This window comes from Poecilia formosa, unplaced genomic scaffold (assembly GCF_000485575.1).
Source record: "Poecilia formosa unplaced genomic scaffold, Poecilia_formosa-5.1.2 Scaffold256, whole genome shotgun sequence".
Taxonomy (NCBI): Eukaryota; Metazoa; Chordata; class Actinopteri; order Cyprinodontiformes; family Poeciliidae; genus Poecilia; species Poecilia formosa.
This window is the reverse complement of record NW_006800195.1, coordinates 377431-392101: the sequence shown is the minus strand read 5'-3', so window position 1 is coordinate 392101 and position 14671 is coordinate 377431. Positions and strand designations below refer to the sequence as shown.

The window sequence follows — 14671 nt, the reverse complement described above, 5'->3', positions numbered from 1 at the left end:
TGACGGGAGCGCCAGTTGTTTCCGGAAGTTTAAAGAATGGCGGCTTTTGGTTGTCTCCGCATATCATAACGTTTAAAGAGCTGCGGATCTGATTTGTTTCTCAGGTTTTCAGCAGATATTTAAACCCTCATTATGCGGATCCAGTTGCTGTTTGTGCTTGTAGCCTCTTGTCGCGTGTCGGAGTCAAAGAGAAGAAATGTCCTTCTAATTATTGGTGCGTAACTATTTAATATGTTGGATAAAAATTAAACTTTTTGGAAATTAAACTGTTAAGGTATCATTTCATTGTATGTTTGTACCAGTCTTTCTTTATTTCATTAGCTACACCAGTATCTGTTCCAGCTACTTGTTCTTTATTTGTATTATTTTGAGTTTTGTTAAAATCTGTTCTTGGATATCTTCGTTTTTTTTTATTCTTTATATTTGTTGTTGTTGATTATTTACAAGTTTTAGTTTTTTTTTGTTTGTTTTTTATTTGGTTGTTTTTTTTAGTTCATAATATTTTTTTTGTTTGCTCTTTGCCTTTGTAAGTCAGCCAGGAAGTGCAATTTCTGTAAAAGGGACTGGTATAAGACCAGCATGCACTGCGGTGAACCACTGTTTAAAGTTTTGTTTTGTTTTTTCACCATATTAGAAGCAGCAGGAAAGTAAAAAAGAGGATTTTTGTGCATTGTTTGCCAAACTGGATAACTAATCACTAAAACGTAACTTTCAGATTTTGGACATTGGACTTTATTTGCTTGCTTGCGTGCAAAAATATCACCACAGTCAGCAGCAACTTATTGATTTGTGAATGTTAGATGTTTGGTTTGACAAATCTCTATGTGCAGAGAGCTATGCAACAGTCTTGTGTCATCATCTGTCATTTATTTTACGTTTCTATGTTCTTCCTAGCAGCTAGGCTGGTTTATATTTGTTAAAAGTTATCTTTATTAATACAAAATACTGATCAAATAGGATAAATATGGGTGCATCTCATTTCATTACAAGATAGGAAATGTTGATTGGTGATCCAATTCAGAAGTTAATATTCCATTTATATCCAACAGTAATGAGACCAAAATTCAGTTAAAAAAATGATTCATACAGTAATGTTAGCCTTTTCAACATCCATGTGAACAGTATCCTGTCTTGACATGATAATTGTGACACCTTTAGCATGTGACCTTGATGTCATCTATCTTAAACCATTGACAGTCCACACAATATGAAAATCTCTCCAATTTTCTACATCAGCTTTGCTGCTGTCATCTCTGTTGCTTTTGCACCTTTTTTTTCTGCCACTCTTTTTCCTTCCACTCAACTTTTTGGCTGAAGCACTCTGTGAGCAGCCGGCTTTTTTGCTGTGATCTTTTGTGGCTTATCCTCCATGTGGAGGAGGTCATCGACTGTTTTGTGGACAACTACAAAGTTGTTAAACTATGGCCAGACCCCATTTCAGGTAACAATAAAGTTAAGATGAATTTCTTTTTCTTTTCCTCCCCAGCTGATGATGCAGGTTTTGAAACAGACGTCTATAATAACTCTGTGGTCCACACGCCCCACCTGCGCTCTCTGGCCCAACGCAGCGTTGTGTTCAGGAACGCCTTCACATCCGTCAGCAGCTGCTCCCCGAGCCGCTCCGCCATCCTCACGGGTCTGCCGCAGGTAACACACACACACACACACACACACACACACACACCTACCTGTACCTGCCAGTCCCTCCTTTTTGATGTCACTGAGGTTAGTCCTGTGTTTTCAGCATCAGAACGGCATGTATGGCCTCCATCAGGGAGTTCATCACTTCAACTCATTCGACGGAGTACAGAGTCTACCGCTGCTCCTCAGCCAGGCCGACGTACACACAGGTTCATTTAAAAACGGACATCTTATCACGTTTCTTCACTCTGTGTTGCCTTCCTTTGATCTCTTTTTTTTTTTTTTTTTTCCCTGTCAATTCCCGCAGGTATAATCGGGAAGAAGCACGTCGGTCCTGGATCTGTTTACCCCTTTGACTTCGCCTACACGGAGGAAAACAGCTCCGTCCTCCAAGTGGGCAGGAACATCACCCGGATCAAACTCCTGGTCCGCAAGTTCTTCCAGACTCACAAGGAGGAAGCAGCCGAGCGAAGGCGAGTAAGAGGCGTGAACGCAGAGGAGGAGGAGGAGAGGCCGTTTTTTCTTTACGTGGCCTTCCATGACACCCACCGATGTGGCCATTCGCAGCCCCAGTATGGGGCTTTCTGTGAGAAGTTTGGGAACGGAGAACCGGGAATGGGTTTAATTCCCGACTGGAAGCCAGTGTACTACACACCAGAGCAAGTTAAGGTGAGTGGCAACGCTGTTGCAAAATGTATCATGATAAAAGGTTGTCATATCAGTCGATATCGATAATTGCTGATTAGATTTTTGTTTTAAATATCTGAAATAATGGCAGACTGGTGACGTGACCTTTCTGTTTCATCCACAGTTTCCTCTCAAGCTGTTGTCCTAATTTTCCTCTTTCACTCCACAGACTGTTTTTTATGTTTAAGCTTCTGCTCAGCAGGTTGTTGCTAGGTAACCAAAGAGTGAGTTAGTTGATGTCACCTGCCTTGCTTTGGCAGGTGAAATCTTTCCTCTGCCTACATCCCCCAGAATGCTGTGCGGTTCTGAAGTGCAGTCAAATTATTGAATATTCTATCAGATGTGTTTTGTATTGATATTGATTAGGTGTCTATTTCTATATATGTTGTTACTGGTTTATTGCCCAGCCCTGGTCAGTGGTGTAAGGTTTTCAATGGATTCATAAAATGGATTCAAGTCGTTTTGAGGAACTAAATCCAGAGCGCCGTGTTTCTAACTCTGAACGTCTTCAGGTTCCTCCCTTCGTACCCGACACACCGGCTGCTCGGGCCGACCTGGCTGCACAGTACACCACAGTCAGCCGGCTGGATCAGGGTCTGTTCAGCACCTTCACAAGCGCAAAAAAAAAACAAAACAACAACAACAAAAGGATGAGGCAGACTAACCCACAAAGTCCCTCTGCAGGTATCGGGTTGGTTCTTCAGGAGCTGCGGGATGCCGGTTACGACAACGACACTCTGATCATCTACAGCTCCGACAACGGGATCCCCTTCCCCAACGGCAGAACCAACCTGTATCGGTCTGGAACCGCTGAACCCATGTTGGTTTCCTCCCCAGAGCACAGGGAGCGGTGGGGCAACACCAGCCAGGCCTTCGTCAGTCTGCTGGGTGAGAGACGGCCACATCCTCCACCCAACAGCGGATCACTCACCTCCAATCCTCTCTGGGTACTTATAATTAGGAGGATGCAGTTATATAACGGGAAACAGTGTACAGTTATGGCAAGATTGTAAGTAAAGCATTTTTAGAAACTTAAACATGACAGTTTAAAGCTGATCAGAATATGTAATACCTATTTTTTAGACAGGACTATTTCCTTTAGCCACTCCTCAAAACTGGATGGACAAGAGAACATGAGTCTAGAGTAAGACGGATGTAAATGTTGATCTTCGATAGTCTGGAAATGGGAACAAAAAACATCTGCTTACCTGAAGCTGCCTGGAGCCACAGTCTCAGGACTAATTGAAATGTTTCAAATAGTGGAAATTGTGACAATCTGAGCGGATTAGGACCCAGCCTTATCTAGCCACTGTGTCCAGTCTAGCTGTTTGAAGAGAAATGCCAGGAAGCATCCATTTCTGTCCTGTCATCACAAACATGGTCCCAGCTTTGGGATCCACCGCTCTCAGGTACAAATCGTCAATCGGAGAAGTTTTGTCACCCAAATCACAAGACATAGATACAAGTTGAGTCTCAGTATCAACTCCGTGCAAAAGTGCTGTCACTTTCTTTGAGCTCATTTAGGCCCGTGTGGCCTGACGATCTGTAAAAACGTCACTTTTTGGCCTCAACAGGCGTCAGGCCATCTGGTTTGACAATAACCTGACCAGAGAGAACATTAGCAGGACAACACGCACTTCCAGCTTTCAGAGAACCCCTCAAGGGTTTTAACAGTGAATATGTATTTTCAGTGTCAGTTTCTCCGGTCAATGTGTTTCTGCTGCCACTAGAGGGAGACACGGGAACACAACAGAAGCTGCTCAGCTGCTAAGATGACATGAACTTAATGTCAATATTGCTAATGAAGAAACGTTTATATTCTTTAAAATACACACTGTTAATATTTCACAAGATCAGATCATTTTTATCAGTCAGCGCAAATTATGTAAAAGAAAATGTAGACTAACAGAGAACACCAATAACAATAATTTAGCAGAATGCACAGATTTTGTTAAACAGAATATAAAAAATAAAATAAATAAATAAAACACTGTTGCAGATCGGTGCCGACAAGGAAAAAGCTTTTTATGCGTTGCTGGTGAAATCGATCATTTATATTGATCGGTGTATTTGCAGCATTTTGATCAAGCTCTGTGGACGAGTGTTTGCATCAGACTCTTACTATGAAGATTTTGTTAGTTCTGTGTCATTTACTCGATAATCATGCAAAACGATGAGCTACTTCTTAATTTGATCTATTTATGAGCTGATTTAATGTTCAGTGATAGCAGGTCACAGTTTAAATTTATCTTCCATATTTGTCATCCTCCTGTTTCTTTCTGTGTTTCTGCAGACATCACTCCCACCGTCCTGGACTGGTTTTCTATCCCCTATCCATCCTACATCCTCCCTGAGAGTCCGTCCTTGCAGGTCCTCCTCACCGGCCGCTCCTTGCTGCCCGCTTTGACCTCCGACCCCAGCAGCTGGAACACGGTGTACTCCAGCCAGTCGCTGCACGAGGTCGAGACCTCACCGTCGCTCAGTCAGGAGGAACTTAAAACTCCAGGCCCTGACGAAATGCGCTCTGATTTCAGGTGACCATGTACTACCCGATCCGCTCCGTCCACCAGGGGGCGTACCACCTTCTTCACAACATGCACTACCGCATGCCCTTCCCCATCGACCAGGACCTGTACGTGTCCCCGACCTTCCAGGACCTGCTGAACCGGACCAGGCTGCAGCAGCCGACTCACTGGTTCAAGAGTCTGGACCAGTATTACTACAGGGAGCGCTGGGAGCTGTTCGACACCAGGTCTGAGTCCAGGGTCAGGGTTCAGGTTGAAAACTGACGCATATGGGAGAAATTTGTTCAACACAACTTAACCAAAAATAAAAAAGAAAAAGAGTAAAACTAAATCAAGATTTTTAATCTTTAAGGGAAAAAACCCCAAATCTGAACATTGAAATTAATTTAAAAAATCAACCAGTCCCATATTTCCTGAAATTGCAGCATAAGGAAAATATAATTTGTTCAAATTCTGTGCAGCTTTAATAAGAGAAAACGCTCCTCTTTTTCATAAAAGTTAAAGTTAATTTATGCATTAAGCAGTTTCTCTTCTCCAGTGATTTTGAGGTAAATGAAGCAGAAGTTGTTCTTGTCCCCCTAAACACACTAAAACATAACGTTGAGCATCAGACGACCATAAACTGAGCCGCTAAGTATTCAGTCATCCATCGTTTTTGCTTGTTAGTCTTTCGAAGATGCCGTCTTAGGCCTTGTGTAGAAGTGATGGTCATTCTTCTTCATTTAGGTGACAAACTGTTGCTTCAGAAATGATGACAGATAAATTAATATTGTAAGTGATCATTAGTTTCAGTCCCCCTCCCTGTTCTCAGCTGTTATGTAGCATAATAAGAGGAAAAATGTCAGTATGTTTATATAATTGGATTACAACCAGACGGGTAGATCACACACACACACACACATACATATACATATATATGTGTGTATATAGTGGAGAAAGTATTTTGCTCTTAGCCTTAATAATCAAAATAAATAGGAATAATCATTTCACAAAAATATATGTGTCAGTGTGTAAGTAATCTATACAGATTTGACTTTTTGATATTTAAAACTATTCAGATGTGCCTGTACATTTTAAGAGGGAACCAGTAATGAACTGGTAATGCTGGCTGTTTTACTGGTACCAGTTAAAAACCTATCAGCCGAGTTCTGGACCAGTTGCAGACGAAGCGAACGGCGTATTATTCACATTTTTAAACATAGTTCGTTTAATGTTTCATACACTCAGACTGACTCAGGGTTTATACTCCTCAAGCAGAGGAACCTGATAGTGTTTTGTTGTGAACAAACCCAGGACCGACCCTCAGGAAGCCAAGAACCTGGCGTCGGACCCGTCCTACAGCGGCGTGCTGGACAACCTGAGGCAGCTCCTGCAGAAATGGCAGTGGGCGACGGGAGACCCCTGGGTCTGCGGGCCGGACTACGTCCTGGAGGAGAAGCTGGAGCCTCACTGCAGACCCCTCTACAACGGCCTCTGACTTGCTCTGATGGTATTTTCTTCCATCTTCGCTGACATGATATTTTCAAATAACTTCGTTCATTTGGTTTTCTGTTTTTTTGTAATAGAATAAGCTGTAAATAAGAAATAAAACTCGAGTTAATTCTTTACATCGTTTCAGTTTTTCTGTCTGCTTCAACATTTGTTTTTGTCTCACTAAGACCACCCTTCCATCATCAGAAGAGTCATGACGCGTTCTCATAGAAACCCAACATAATTACAGTTTAACTGTTTGTTTGTTTAATTATTCAGTCTGGCTGACTAAGACTGATCTGCTAATTACGCCATTCAGAGGAGTTCATGGCGCTTGTCGGAGGACTCAGCCTGTGTCCTAAAAATGTTTTTTTTATTGATTATAACGTTTCCCCTGAGCTCCACATCAAACCCAGATAGAGCCTTTCAAACATACACTCACATGCTTTAATTTAGCTCACGCTTTGTCACATAATCACAGAGGAGTTTATGTGATGGACACAGTATAAAATTGTCAAGTGGAAGGGAAAAGATGCACAGTTTGCATTTGTTTCTTTCTTTACAAATAATAAACCAAAAAAAAATAAATAAATAAAAAAAGAGAGAAATTTGGAACTATAAAAGTACAGCGATGTGGCTCCACTTAGGGGGTTGAATATAAATACACACCACACTTTTCACATTTTTGTGTATGTAAAGAAAATTTTAAAATATGTGCAGACTGCACATTTCCTTCCTGGCCTGACAAATAAAACCCCGATAAAAAACAACAAAAAATTACAGTTTGTGTTTGTTGCGGGACAAAATGCATAAAACTGACGTAGACGGACTCAGGCGCTGCGTCGTGATCAGCTATAGATTCATCTGCAGGTATTTTCAGTAATAATTTGTCCACTTTCGCACATGAAACCCACACCTTCCTCTTAAGCTGTGACCTCTTGCCTCACATTTCTTTCAAGGACGACAGATTCATTTTGACCCCTTAAAACGTCAGAAGGAGTGACGTCCTCATAGCTCACACACAGACACGCATCGTGATGGCGTGGCTCCAGCAGCCCATCAGAAACGGATCAATTAGCGTCGTTCCCCTCCACACACCCCATTTTCTACAGACGGATCATCATCATCCGCCCACCTTGGCTCTGATTTGACGAATGTCCTGTGTCACGATAAACCTCACCCAGCCTCCCTATATAAGAAACAGAAACTTTTCCAAGATTCCAGCAAAAACAAAGTGTCCGCAGCCGAAGGAGCAGACCTGTAGAAGCGCTATTTTCTTCTGCGTAAAATTTAAAAAAATAAAATAAAATAAAAAATCAACCCCCTAACCCTCAAAAAAGTGCCAAAACCGTCCTGGAGATGAAGAAGTCCGTCAGGTTCGCCGTGGTGTGCGTCGGAGTGTCTCTGCTCATCTCCTGCCAGTCCGTCGAAGCCTGGTACAAGCAGGTGACCGGACCCAACTACTACTCTGTGGGCCGCGCCTCCGGGCTGCTGTCCGGCATCAGGAGGTCTCCGACCGTCCGGAGAGCCGAGTCCGAGGAGACGGTGATGGACAGCGGGGAGGCGGCGGGAAACAACTTGATCCAAGAGACCAACAGGCAAATCTCCGTCCTGAAGAACATGGTAGGCTCTCCTCAGAGAGCAGAAAGTTCATTTCTGCTCAGAGTGGTTGCGCGCGTAAAATCGTGCTTTTCGCTCAAGAGTTGCTGTTTTGCTAAAGATGGCATGAAAAGTGAAACGTTCTTTGAAATGCAAAGGGAACTCCGATATAGAGTACATGGCGCTATGTATATATGTGTGGCTTGCAAAAAAAACAACAACAAAAAACTTACGCGTTATGCGCAAAGGCGCAGATTAAAGCGCAAAACAAACAGCTGTTCTGCTAGTTAGAAATATTTGGGCTGAATCCTATCAGTGAACACACACAAACACTGATTTACATATACAAACATACATAATTGAATTTGATTCTGATATTTCTACGAGTTTTCTTTCAGCAGTGACATTGTAAGACAACACCGTGTTTCATTTCAACTTTGATTTCTCTCCAAACTCCAGGCCATCTGCCTGAAGGACATCTCTCCGAACCTGAAGAGCTGCGAGCTGCTGCAGGACGGGACAGGAACCTTCCAGTGCAAGGCAGACGTCTTCCTCACCCTGGACTCCTTGGACTGCCTGTCCGCATGAGTCTGCGTGAATCCTCCTCATCGTCCTCCAAAAAAAAGAAAGAAAGAAAGAAAGAAAGAAAACAGATAGAAAGAGAGAGAAAAACCAGAGATCTTTTCTGGAAAAGCAGAAAAAAAAATCTAAACAGAGATGAGGGATGGACGGAGATTTTTGCTATGATGATGACGGACCGTTGCAGACTTTGAATGTTTTCTCTTATTTAAAGAAAAATGCTTAAAAAAAATGTTCGTTTTGCTTTTGGTTGCAAAGAAAAAAAATGTAAACAGGGGGAAAAAAACAATGCCAGACCGTCAGATAAAGCCATTTTCATTCCAACCCCTTTGCATAAATGTTCAAAAATCTCCAGAGGTTTATCTGCAGTTTTCCAGAACTCCTGTAAATTACTTTTATTTATTTATCTATTAAAATGAACAAACAAACAATATCAACCTGCTGTTGTCTGAATTTGCTTCACAACCTTGAAAGGTTTGTTTTCGTGTCTGTCAAAGAGGACAGAGTCACATTTATTCACATTTCAGATTAAAACAACACACACACACACACACACACACACACACATCACCGCTTCATCATATAAAAGCACTTTGGGGTGTTTTTTTTGTTTCAGTGAAAGGCTCCGTCAGTCATGGACAAATATTGTTTATTACTGAAGTTGGCACCGCCGGTCGCTCAGGGGAACCTTCAGAAACAAACTCCGGAACAGATAACGCCACAGCTCACACACGCAGGAGGCAGTGTTTTGTAAATCAGAGTTTAAGAGCCGATGTGTCACAGGTGGGAAGAAAGGAAATTAAAACCCAAGTCAGACGACCTCTGGGGTGTTTTTAATGTACACATTTTGCTTCTAATAAGCTCCGCCGCCGCATCACTGGTGGCTGGTATTAAGTCAGTTAATGGCACAGATTATAAGATGCCCTGCTGGGTCTGGGATCTCGGGCGAACACAAACCCGTGAGTAGTTACACGGCCATGAGCGCCTCATTAGGAGGCTGTGACGCACGGCGCAGAGACAAGGTGATGGATGAAGGGGGGGAGGGGGGAAACACGACGGTATGCATGGGTGAATCCTGCGAGGAGGAAGGAAGCGGACAAACAGTAAATCCTCACCGCGCCTCTCTGTTGTGCTTCAGTCACAAATGCAAAAAGGAAAGCCCGGGGTGTTTTGGAAGCAAAAAGCTTCAGAGCTTGGTTTTTGCAGTTGTAGGAAGTTAAATATTCATAGAGGACAAACTTTGTTTTGGTTCATTTCAGTCTTTTTTAAATGAAACTTCACTGAGGCGCCGCCGCCGGTGGCTACAGCAGCGACACAGCCTCCAGGTTCTCCTTAATGATCGTCTCCATAACCACCTGAAAGACGACCTGGATGTTGGAGGTGTCGGTTGCCGTGGTGAAGTGGTGGTAGATGAGCTTCTTGGGGCTGTTGTTGAGCGAGACGAAGGTGGCGAGGATGAAGCGTGCGGCCGAATCGACGTCACAGTCCGCGCCTGGAGGGTTGAGCAACAGTTAGGTCACTTCTCTCTCATTAATAACAACAATAACAGCTCATTTTTCATGGTTTGCCTCTCCGGTTCAGCCGTAAATCCGTCCTCTAGAACCCGTGTGGCTTGAGAGGTTTGACAATCTCTGCATGGAACGCAAATGAACTATGACCCCCTGCACAGAGAAAGCGACGGGTTAATTAAAGTCCTGACTGGAGCCTTAATGGTTGGATGCTCTTTAACAAAGTTTCCATTGGCTACAGGATTTTATTGGTGCAGCTGTTTCTAATGGGCAAGAAAAAACTCAAAGTGTTTAGAAATTCATCAGAGAACGTGTGAAAGAAGAACGACAATGTTTCCTTCTCAGCTGCATTTTGACAAACTTTGAGCCAAGTTACAGTTCAGTTAACTAATTTCACTAATTACTGTTTTCAAACAGATTTTACATCTAAAAATGCCAATACTTTTCCAGACTAATTTTTTTGCCATCAGATTGTTGACATGAAAACACAGAACATTTACCTGTTTTTTTTTTAAATCACAAATCATGAACCAACAAAAAAACACCACTGCATGTGAGTCAGCTGCATGATAAAGGGCTATTTCAGAGCTTTTATGAAGAACTTTAGGTTTTCATAAAAGCTCTTTCACAGTGTTTAAGTGTGTTAATTATCCCCCGTTTTTACCGTGGATCAGTTTGTGATCCACGGTATGAAAAACACATCTAGTGGTTTGTCTTGGTGTCTGCATCAGACTCATTTTTGCAAGTTTTTTTTTTACATTTTTGCATGAATGCACGCTAAAGGACAATGTCAACACTTTATGCAAAAAGCTTCCTTCTTTACAGAAATGCACATTTTATCTGTTAGGCAACAATAACAACAATAATAACTCAAATTCATATTGTCCCAGACTTCTTAATATTACATAGCAGCTGTGCGATTTGCCAATAAAACATGAAAATCACTTTTTTAGGGTATTCAAACTTTGTCTTAGTAAAGATGTAAAATCTATAAATGCTGGAACTGACCAAAATTGATCTATGTGCTGCTCAGGACGGAAACAAAATCAGACTTGATTCACGCAAACATGTTCTGTGCATCTTCATCAGACAGTTTTATTTGAGGAGAGAGAAGCTGTAATCAGAATCACGAGAAGCAGCTGGACAAAGAAGGAAGAAAGTTGGGAAAGACTTTACTCCTTCAGCAGCAACATCTTAAAAATAAAGATGTTGGGTCAATGTGGCGAAGTACAATGAACTTCAAGTTTCAAATGAAAATCTTCGTCTTCAAACTGGTTCTTTTAAAACCAGAGCGAGGTCACTTTGCAGTGCTGATGTTGTCTCTTCACCGCGGATGAACTGAAACGGCTTAGAAGAACGATTAATTCGCCGCAGCTGCGAACCTGAGCCAGAACTCGGACTCATCGTATCGGCGCTCAGGTCGCTCTGCTGGCTGACCCCAATCCGAGCCGCGTTAGCATTTTTATTGACATTTGCATGAGAGCAGAGAGGACACGGCTCCCGTTGAGCCCGCTGAGACACGGGCGGCACGACACCGAGCAGATATACAAAACCTCCAGAAATAACAGCATGTGGGGCCACTGAGAGCTTATCGTCAGCCCCGTCTTTGTGCTTAATAAGCTGCCAAACCGGCTTTGGGTTTATGCATCGCTTTATGGAGTTTTAAGGACCGACGTGTCTGAGTAAACTACTGAGGTGGAACAAGAAGCATTTTTTCTTATTTATTTATTTAATGCATAAAACATGAGCAGGAAAGGCAGACGGATGCACGGCTGAGCATGTCTGTAATGGAGCTCATCAGAAACAGAATCAGAGAGTTACTGGTCAAATCTCAGATAAGGAGCTAATCAGACTGCATGATGGGAATACGAAAGGTTTACCCAAAACCCTCTAGAGAAATGAGATGATGGGTAAAAGTCAAGGTTAAAGGAAGGGTCTGGATATTTACACATCAGTGCAAAATAAAGTATCAAATATCACTCATGCATGTCTGTTTGTTAATATTATACATTTCTGAGACACCATTAATATATCATGTATATTTTGTTAGTTGTTTTGTAGTAGCAAATTAGTGCATTTAGAGCTAATAAAGATCTGCTGAAGGTACAGGCTGCATTTCCTTCTCATAAATATTTAATAAACACAACATCAGACATTCGAATATTAATTTCTGGATACCTTAGAGTGAGCTTTAATCAAAATACATATTTAGAGTGAACACAACACAAACTAAATTTCCCAAAAGGCATTTCTTTAATAACGTCAGTCTCTAATTTCACTCTCAACGTTGAGCTTGTTGTCTAGATTGAGGCTGGAGAAGTTTTGTTTATATTACCAACATACTGACTCCAAGTTCTAAACCAAAGTTTAAACTTCCTGACCAGTTTCCTTTCGTCTGAAGGTCGTCTTTAAGATATTTATTCTTTTTTTTTTAATCAATTTGAATTTTGTTAGTTTATTCTTAGTTTACTTTATATTTTGTATTATTTTCAGAGTTTACTTGTAGGTTAATAATTATTGATTTTATTTCATTTTTTTAATTTGTTTCTCTAAGTAGGACAGAAAGAACTGCATGTCTGTTTTCTATAAGTATAGGGACTGGTATAGGACCAGTATGCACTGGGTTTGGGGCCTGTGGTTTTCTTACCAGAGCAGGAGAAGAAGCAGGAAACAATGAAAAGTTTGATTTGGTTATTTGCTTGCAACCTTCAAGTTTTGGACATTGGATTTATTTTGCCTGTGTACCAAACTTCCTCCCAGTGCGGCAGAAGTGGCTCATTGATTGAACTTTCATAGGATGTTTGGTTTGACAGACAATCGCCGCTGCAGGCCGGATGGTTGAGACTTTGATCCAGCTGGGTTTTCCAACAGGAAAATGATTCTTAATAAGTTTTGATCAGGTTTTTCTGGTAACAGTTCCATGAAAAACCTTTATGCTGCTTTTTCAATGATACACGTCTCTGAGGTCATAGAGGTCAGTGACATTAGAAACATCTATTTTTGGTCAAACATTGTGCTGTTCACATGTATGCATAGGGATCCGTCCTACCTTTAAACTGTGGCAGATATAACCGCAGATGCCGTCCTGTGTGCAAGATCTTGTCTTGGAAAAGGTCTATCTTGTTCATGAATAAAATCTGCAACAACAACAAACAGAGAAAGTCGGCTGGAAGCACAGGAACTGAGAAAACGTTGATTTGCAGAATGCCATCTGGAATAGCAGGCAGATTTACTGTCACTTAGAAAGATTCACCCAAAAATCAATAGCTGTATTGATATTAGGTAATAGCGGCACATGACTCTCATGCATCATGTGAACGCGACCAGCCAGCGGATCGGAGACCACGTCCGTAAATCTGCATTTCTGCCCGTCGTCTCAGGAAAACACCGTCCTGGTACTTAAGGCTTTGTACCCAACTAATTAAAACTGTGACTTTGTTCTACCTTTTCCCCCGCTTGTCTGATCACAAAGTCAAACAAGAGCGGAAAAAAGCCCCCGGATAATAATAAAGGAGCGATAAGGTAGAGCAGATTTTCAATAAACAGGATGCGGAGCAACACCTAGGTGTGTAATTATCACTGACCAGCCACAGTGACGACTTAATTGAGGTGGAGGTTACAAATTATCCTGCCACATAAAAAAAAAACACGTATCATTAAACAGTTTTATTTAATGAGCCTGTTAGCCGCCGTAATGTGCAGCCCCACACACAAAGCCGGCACATAAACACGTCACACGCAGGCATTTTAATTGCCCATTCGGCTGTAATGAAGCTTTAAATAAGTTTGTATGACTAAAAAAAAGATAAAACAAAAACTTAGTTGGTGTTTTCTGCAGGAGGAAATGTGTAAAACTATGTGCCTGTGATGTGATTAGAAAGTAATCAGGACAGTGAAGTTTTATTTTTGAACTTTGAATATGTCTTTGTTTCCACACAGATTAACCTGAACTAATAAAAACCGTGTTAGCGGTGAAATGTTGCCGGAAAACACAGGAGCGTTCTCAGAAGTTGAACTAAGTGGGCTTTAAATTTAACTTAAGTCTGTGAGCTCATTGCTGTGAAGTTTTAATGTTATTACACACAGGAAGCTGGAATAGAGGGGGGAAAATGTCACCTTGACAAAGACGAGCTTAAATACAACAAGCTTTTCAATTAGTGGTGAGGAAGCAGCGTTTATCAAACAGCATTTTTCTGTCCGTCTGTTCAAGAAGAACTTGTGGAAGTTTAGTTCATCTGGATCCTGTTGGCCCTGGATGCTGTCTTGACTCGTCAGATTGGATCTGAGTCGACATGAGTTAAACTCAGGACCTCTGAGTTCTGCTAATGCTGGGTCTATTGTGAATGAATCTGACAGCAAAATGAAATACATAGTTTGTTTGTTGTTTTGCCTGTACATATGTGTGGATTTTAGGGATACAAACAAATGAACAATTTTCAATAAATGTTTTACAAGATCAACACTGGTTCAGATCAATTAACTAATAACATCCGCTTAAACCTTCTTTTTAGCGCGGTAGTTTGGCCACCATCCAGCAGAGGGAGCCACTGGTCATCGTAAAACAGAGCCAGTTGATGCAGAAACAAAGACGGTGCAGACATCCCAGAACGGGAAAGAGAAATGGTCCAAACAAAGTCCGTTATAGGATGCAAAATGAACTTT

General features: G+C 41.7%; 4 protein-coding genes across 5 annotated transcripts in view; 2 read left to right on the top strand and 2 right to left on the bottom strand.

Moving 5' to 3' along the window:
• LOC103150528 (uromodulin-like) overlaps positions 1 to 14671 on the bottom strand; it is a 47439-nt gene that overhangs the window by 16107 nt on the left and 16661 nt on the right. The window lies entirely within an intron of this gene.
• Positions 28 to 6461, top strand: LOC103150523 (N-sulphoglucosamine sulphohydrolase-like). 2 transcript variants are annotated; one of them, XM_007570191.2, is made up of 9 exons: positions 28 to 214; positions 1487 to 1647; positions 1745 to 1850; positions 1949 to 2310; positions 2841 to 2922; positions 3013 to 3216; positions 4622 to 4788; positions 4863 to 5080; positions 6147 to 6383. In XM_007570191.2, exons 1-9 carry the CDS (start codon positions 133 to 135, stop codon positions 6328 to 6330), a joined length of 1566 nt encoding a protein of 521 aa, XP_007570253.1. In that variant the 5' UTR covers positions 28 to 132; the 3' UTR covers positions 6331 to 6383. The 2 variants fall into 2 exon arrangements, with proteins under 2 accessions (XP_007570253.1, XP_016536265.1); XM_016680779.1 differs by having other exon boundaries at positions 125 to 214; positions 1487 to 1636; positions 6147 to 6461.
• Positions 7560 to 8938, top strand: LOC103150524 (neuropeptide B-like). The gene is made up of 2 exons (XM_007570193.2): positions 7560 to 7946; positions 8382 to 8938. Exons 1-2 carry the CDS (start codon positions 7683 to 7685, stop codon positions 8508 to 8510), a joined length of 393 nt encoding a protein of 130 aa, XP_007570255.1. The 5' UTR covers positions 7560 to 7682; the 3' UTR covers positions 8511 to 8938.
• Positions 8882 to 13293, bottom strand: LOC103150525 (guanine nucleotide-binding protein G(o) subunit alpha-like). The gene is made up of 2 exons (XM_007570194.2): positions 13059 to 13293; positions 8882 to 9993 (listed from the first exon to the last, which is right to left on the bottom strand). The coding sequence occupies exons 1-2, from the start codon at positions 13135 to 13137 to the stop codon at positions 9803 to 9805; spliced, it is 270 nt and encodes an 89-aa protein (XP_007570256.1). The 5' UTR covers positions 13138 to 13293; the 3' UTR covers positions 8882 to 9802.

Bases quoted from the DNA above. Each gene is read 5' to 3' on its own strand.
- LOC103150524 (XM_007570193.2), top strand. From the start codon at position 7,683: ATGAAGAAGTCCGTCAGGTTCGCCGTGGTGTGCGTCGGAGTGTCTCTG. The intron at 7,947-8,381 runs GTAGGCTCTCCT...TCCAAACTCCAG, and splicing joins TCTCCGTCCTGAAGAACATG to GCCATCTGCCTGAAGGACAT.
- LOC103150525 (XM_007570194.2), bottom strand. From the start codon at position 13,137: ATGAACAAGATAGACCTTTTCCAAGACAAGATCTTGCACACAGGACGG. The intron at 9,994-13,058 runs GTAGGACGGATC...TCAACCCTCCAG, and splicing joins ATATCTGCCACAGTTTAAAG to GCGCGGACTGTGACGTCGAT.
- LOC103150523 (XM_007570191.2), top strand. From the start codon at position 133: ATGCGGATCCAGTTGCTGTTTGTGCTTGTAGCCTCTTGTCGCGTGTCG. The intron at 4,789-4,862 runs GTCGAGACCTCA...CTCTGATTTCAG, and splicing joins CCAGCCAGTCGCTGCACGAG to GTGACCATGTACTACCCGAT. The intron at 5,081-6,146 runs GTCTGAGTCCAG...GAACAAACCCAG, and splicing joins TGGGAGCTGTTCGACACCAG to GACCGACCCTCAGGAAGCCA.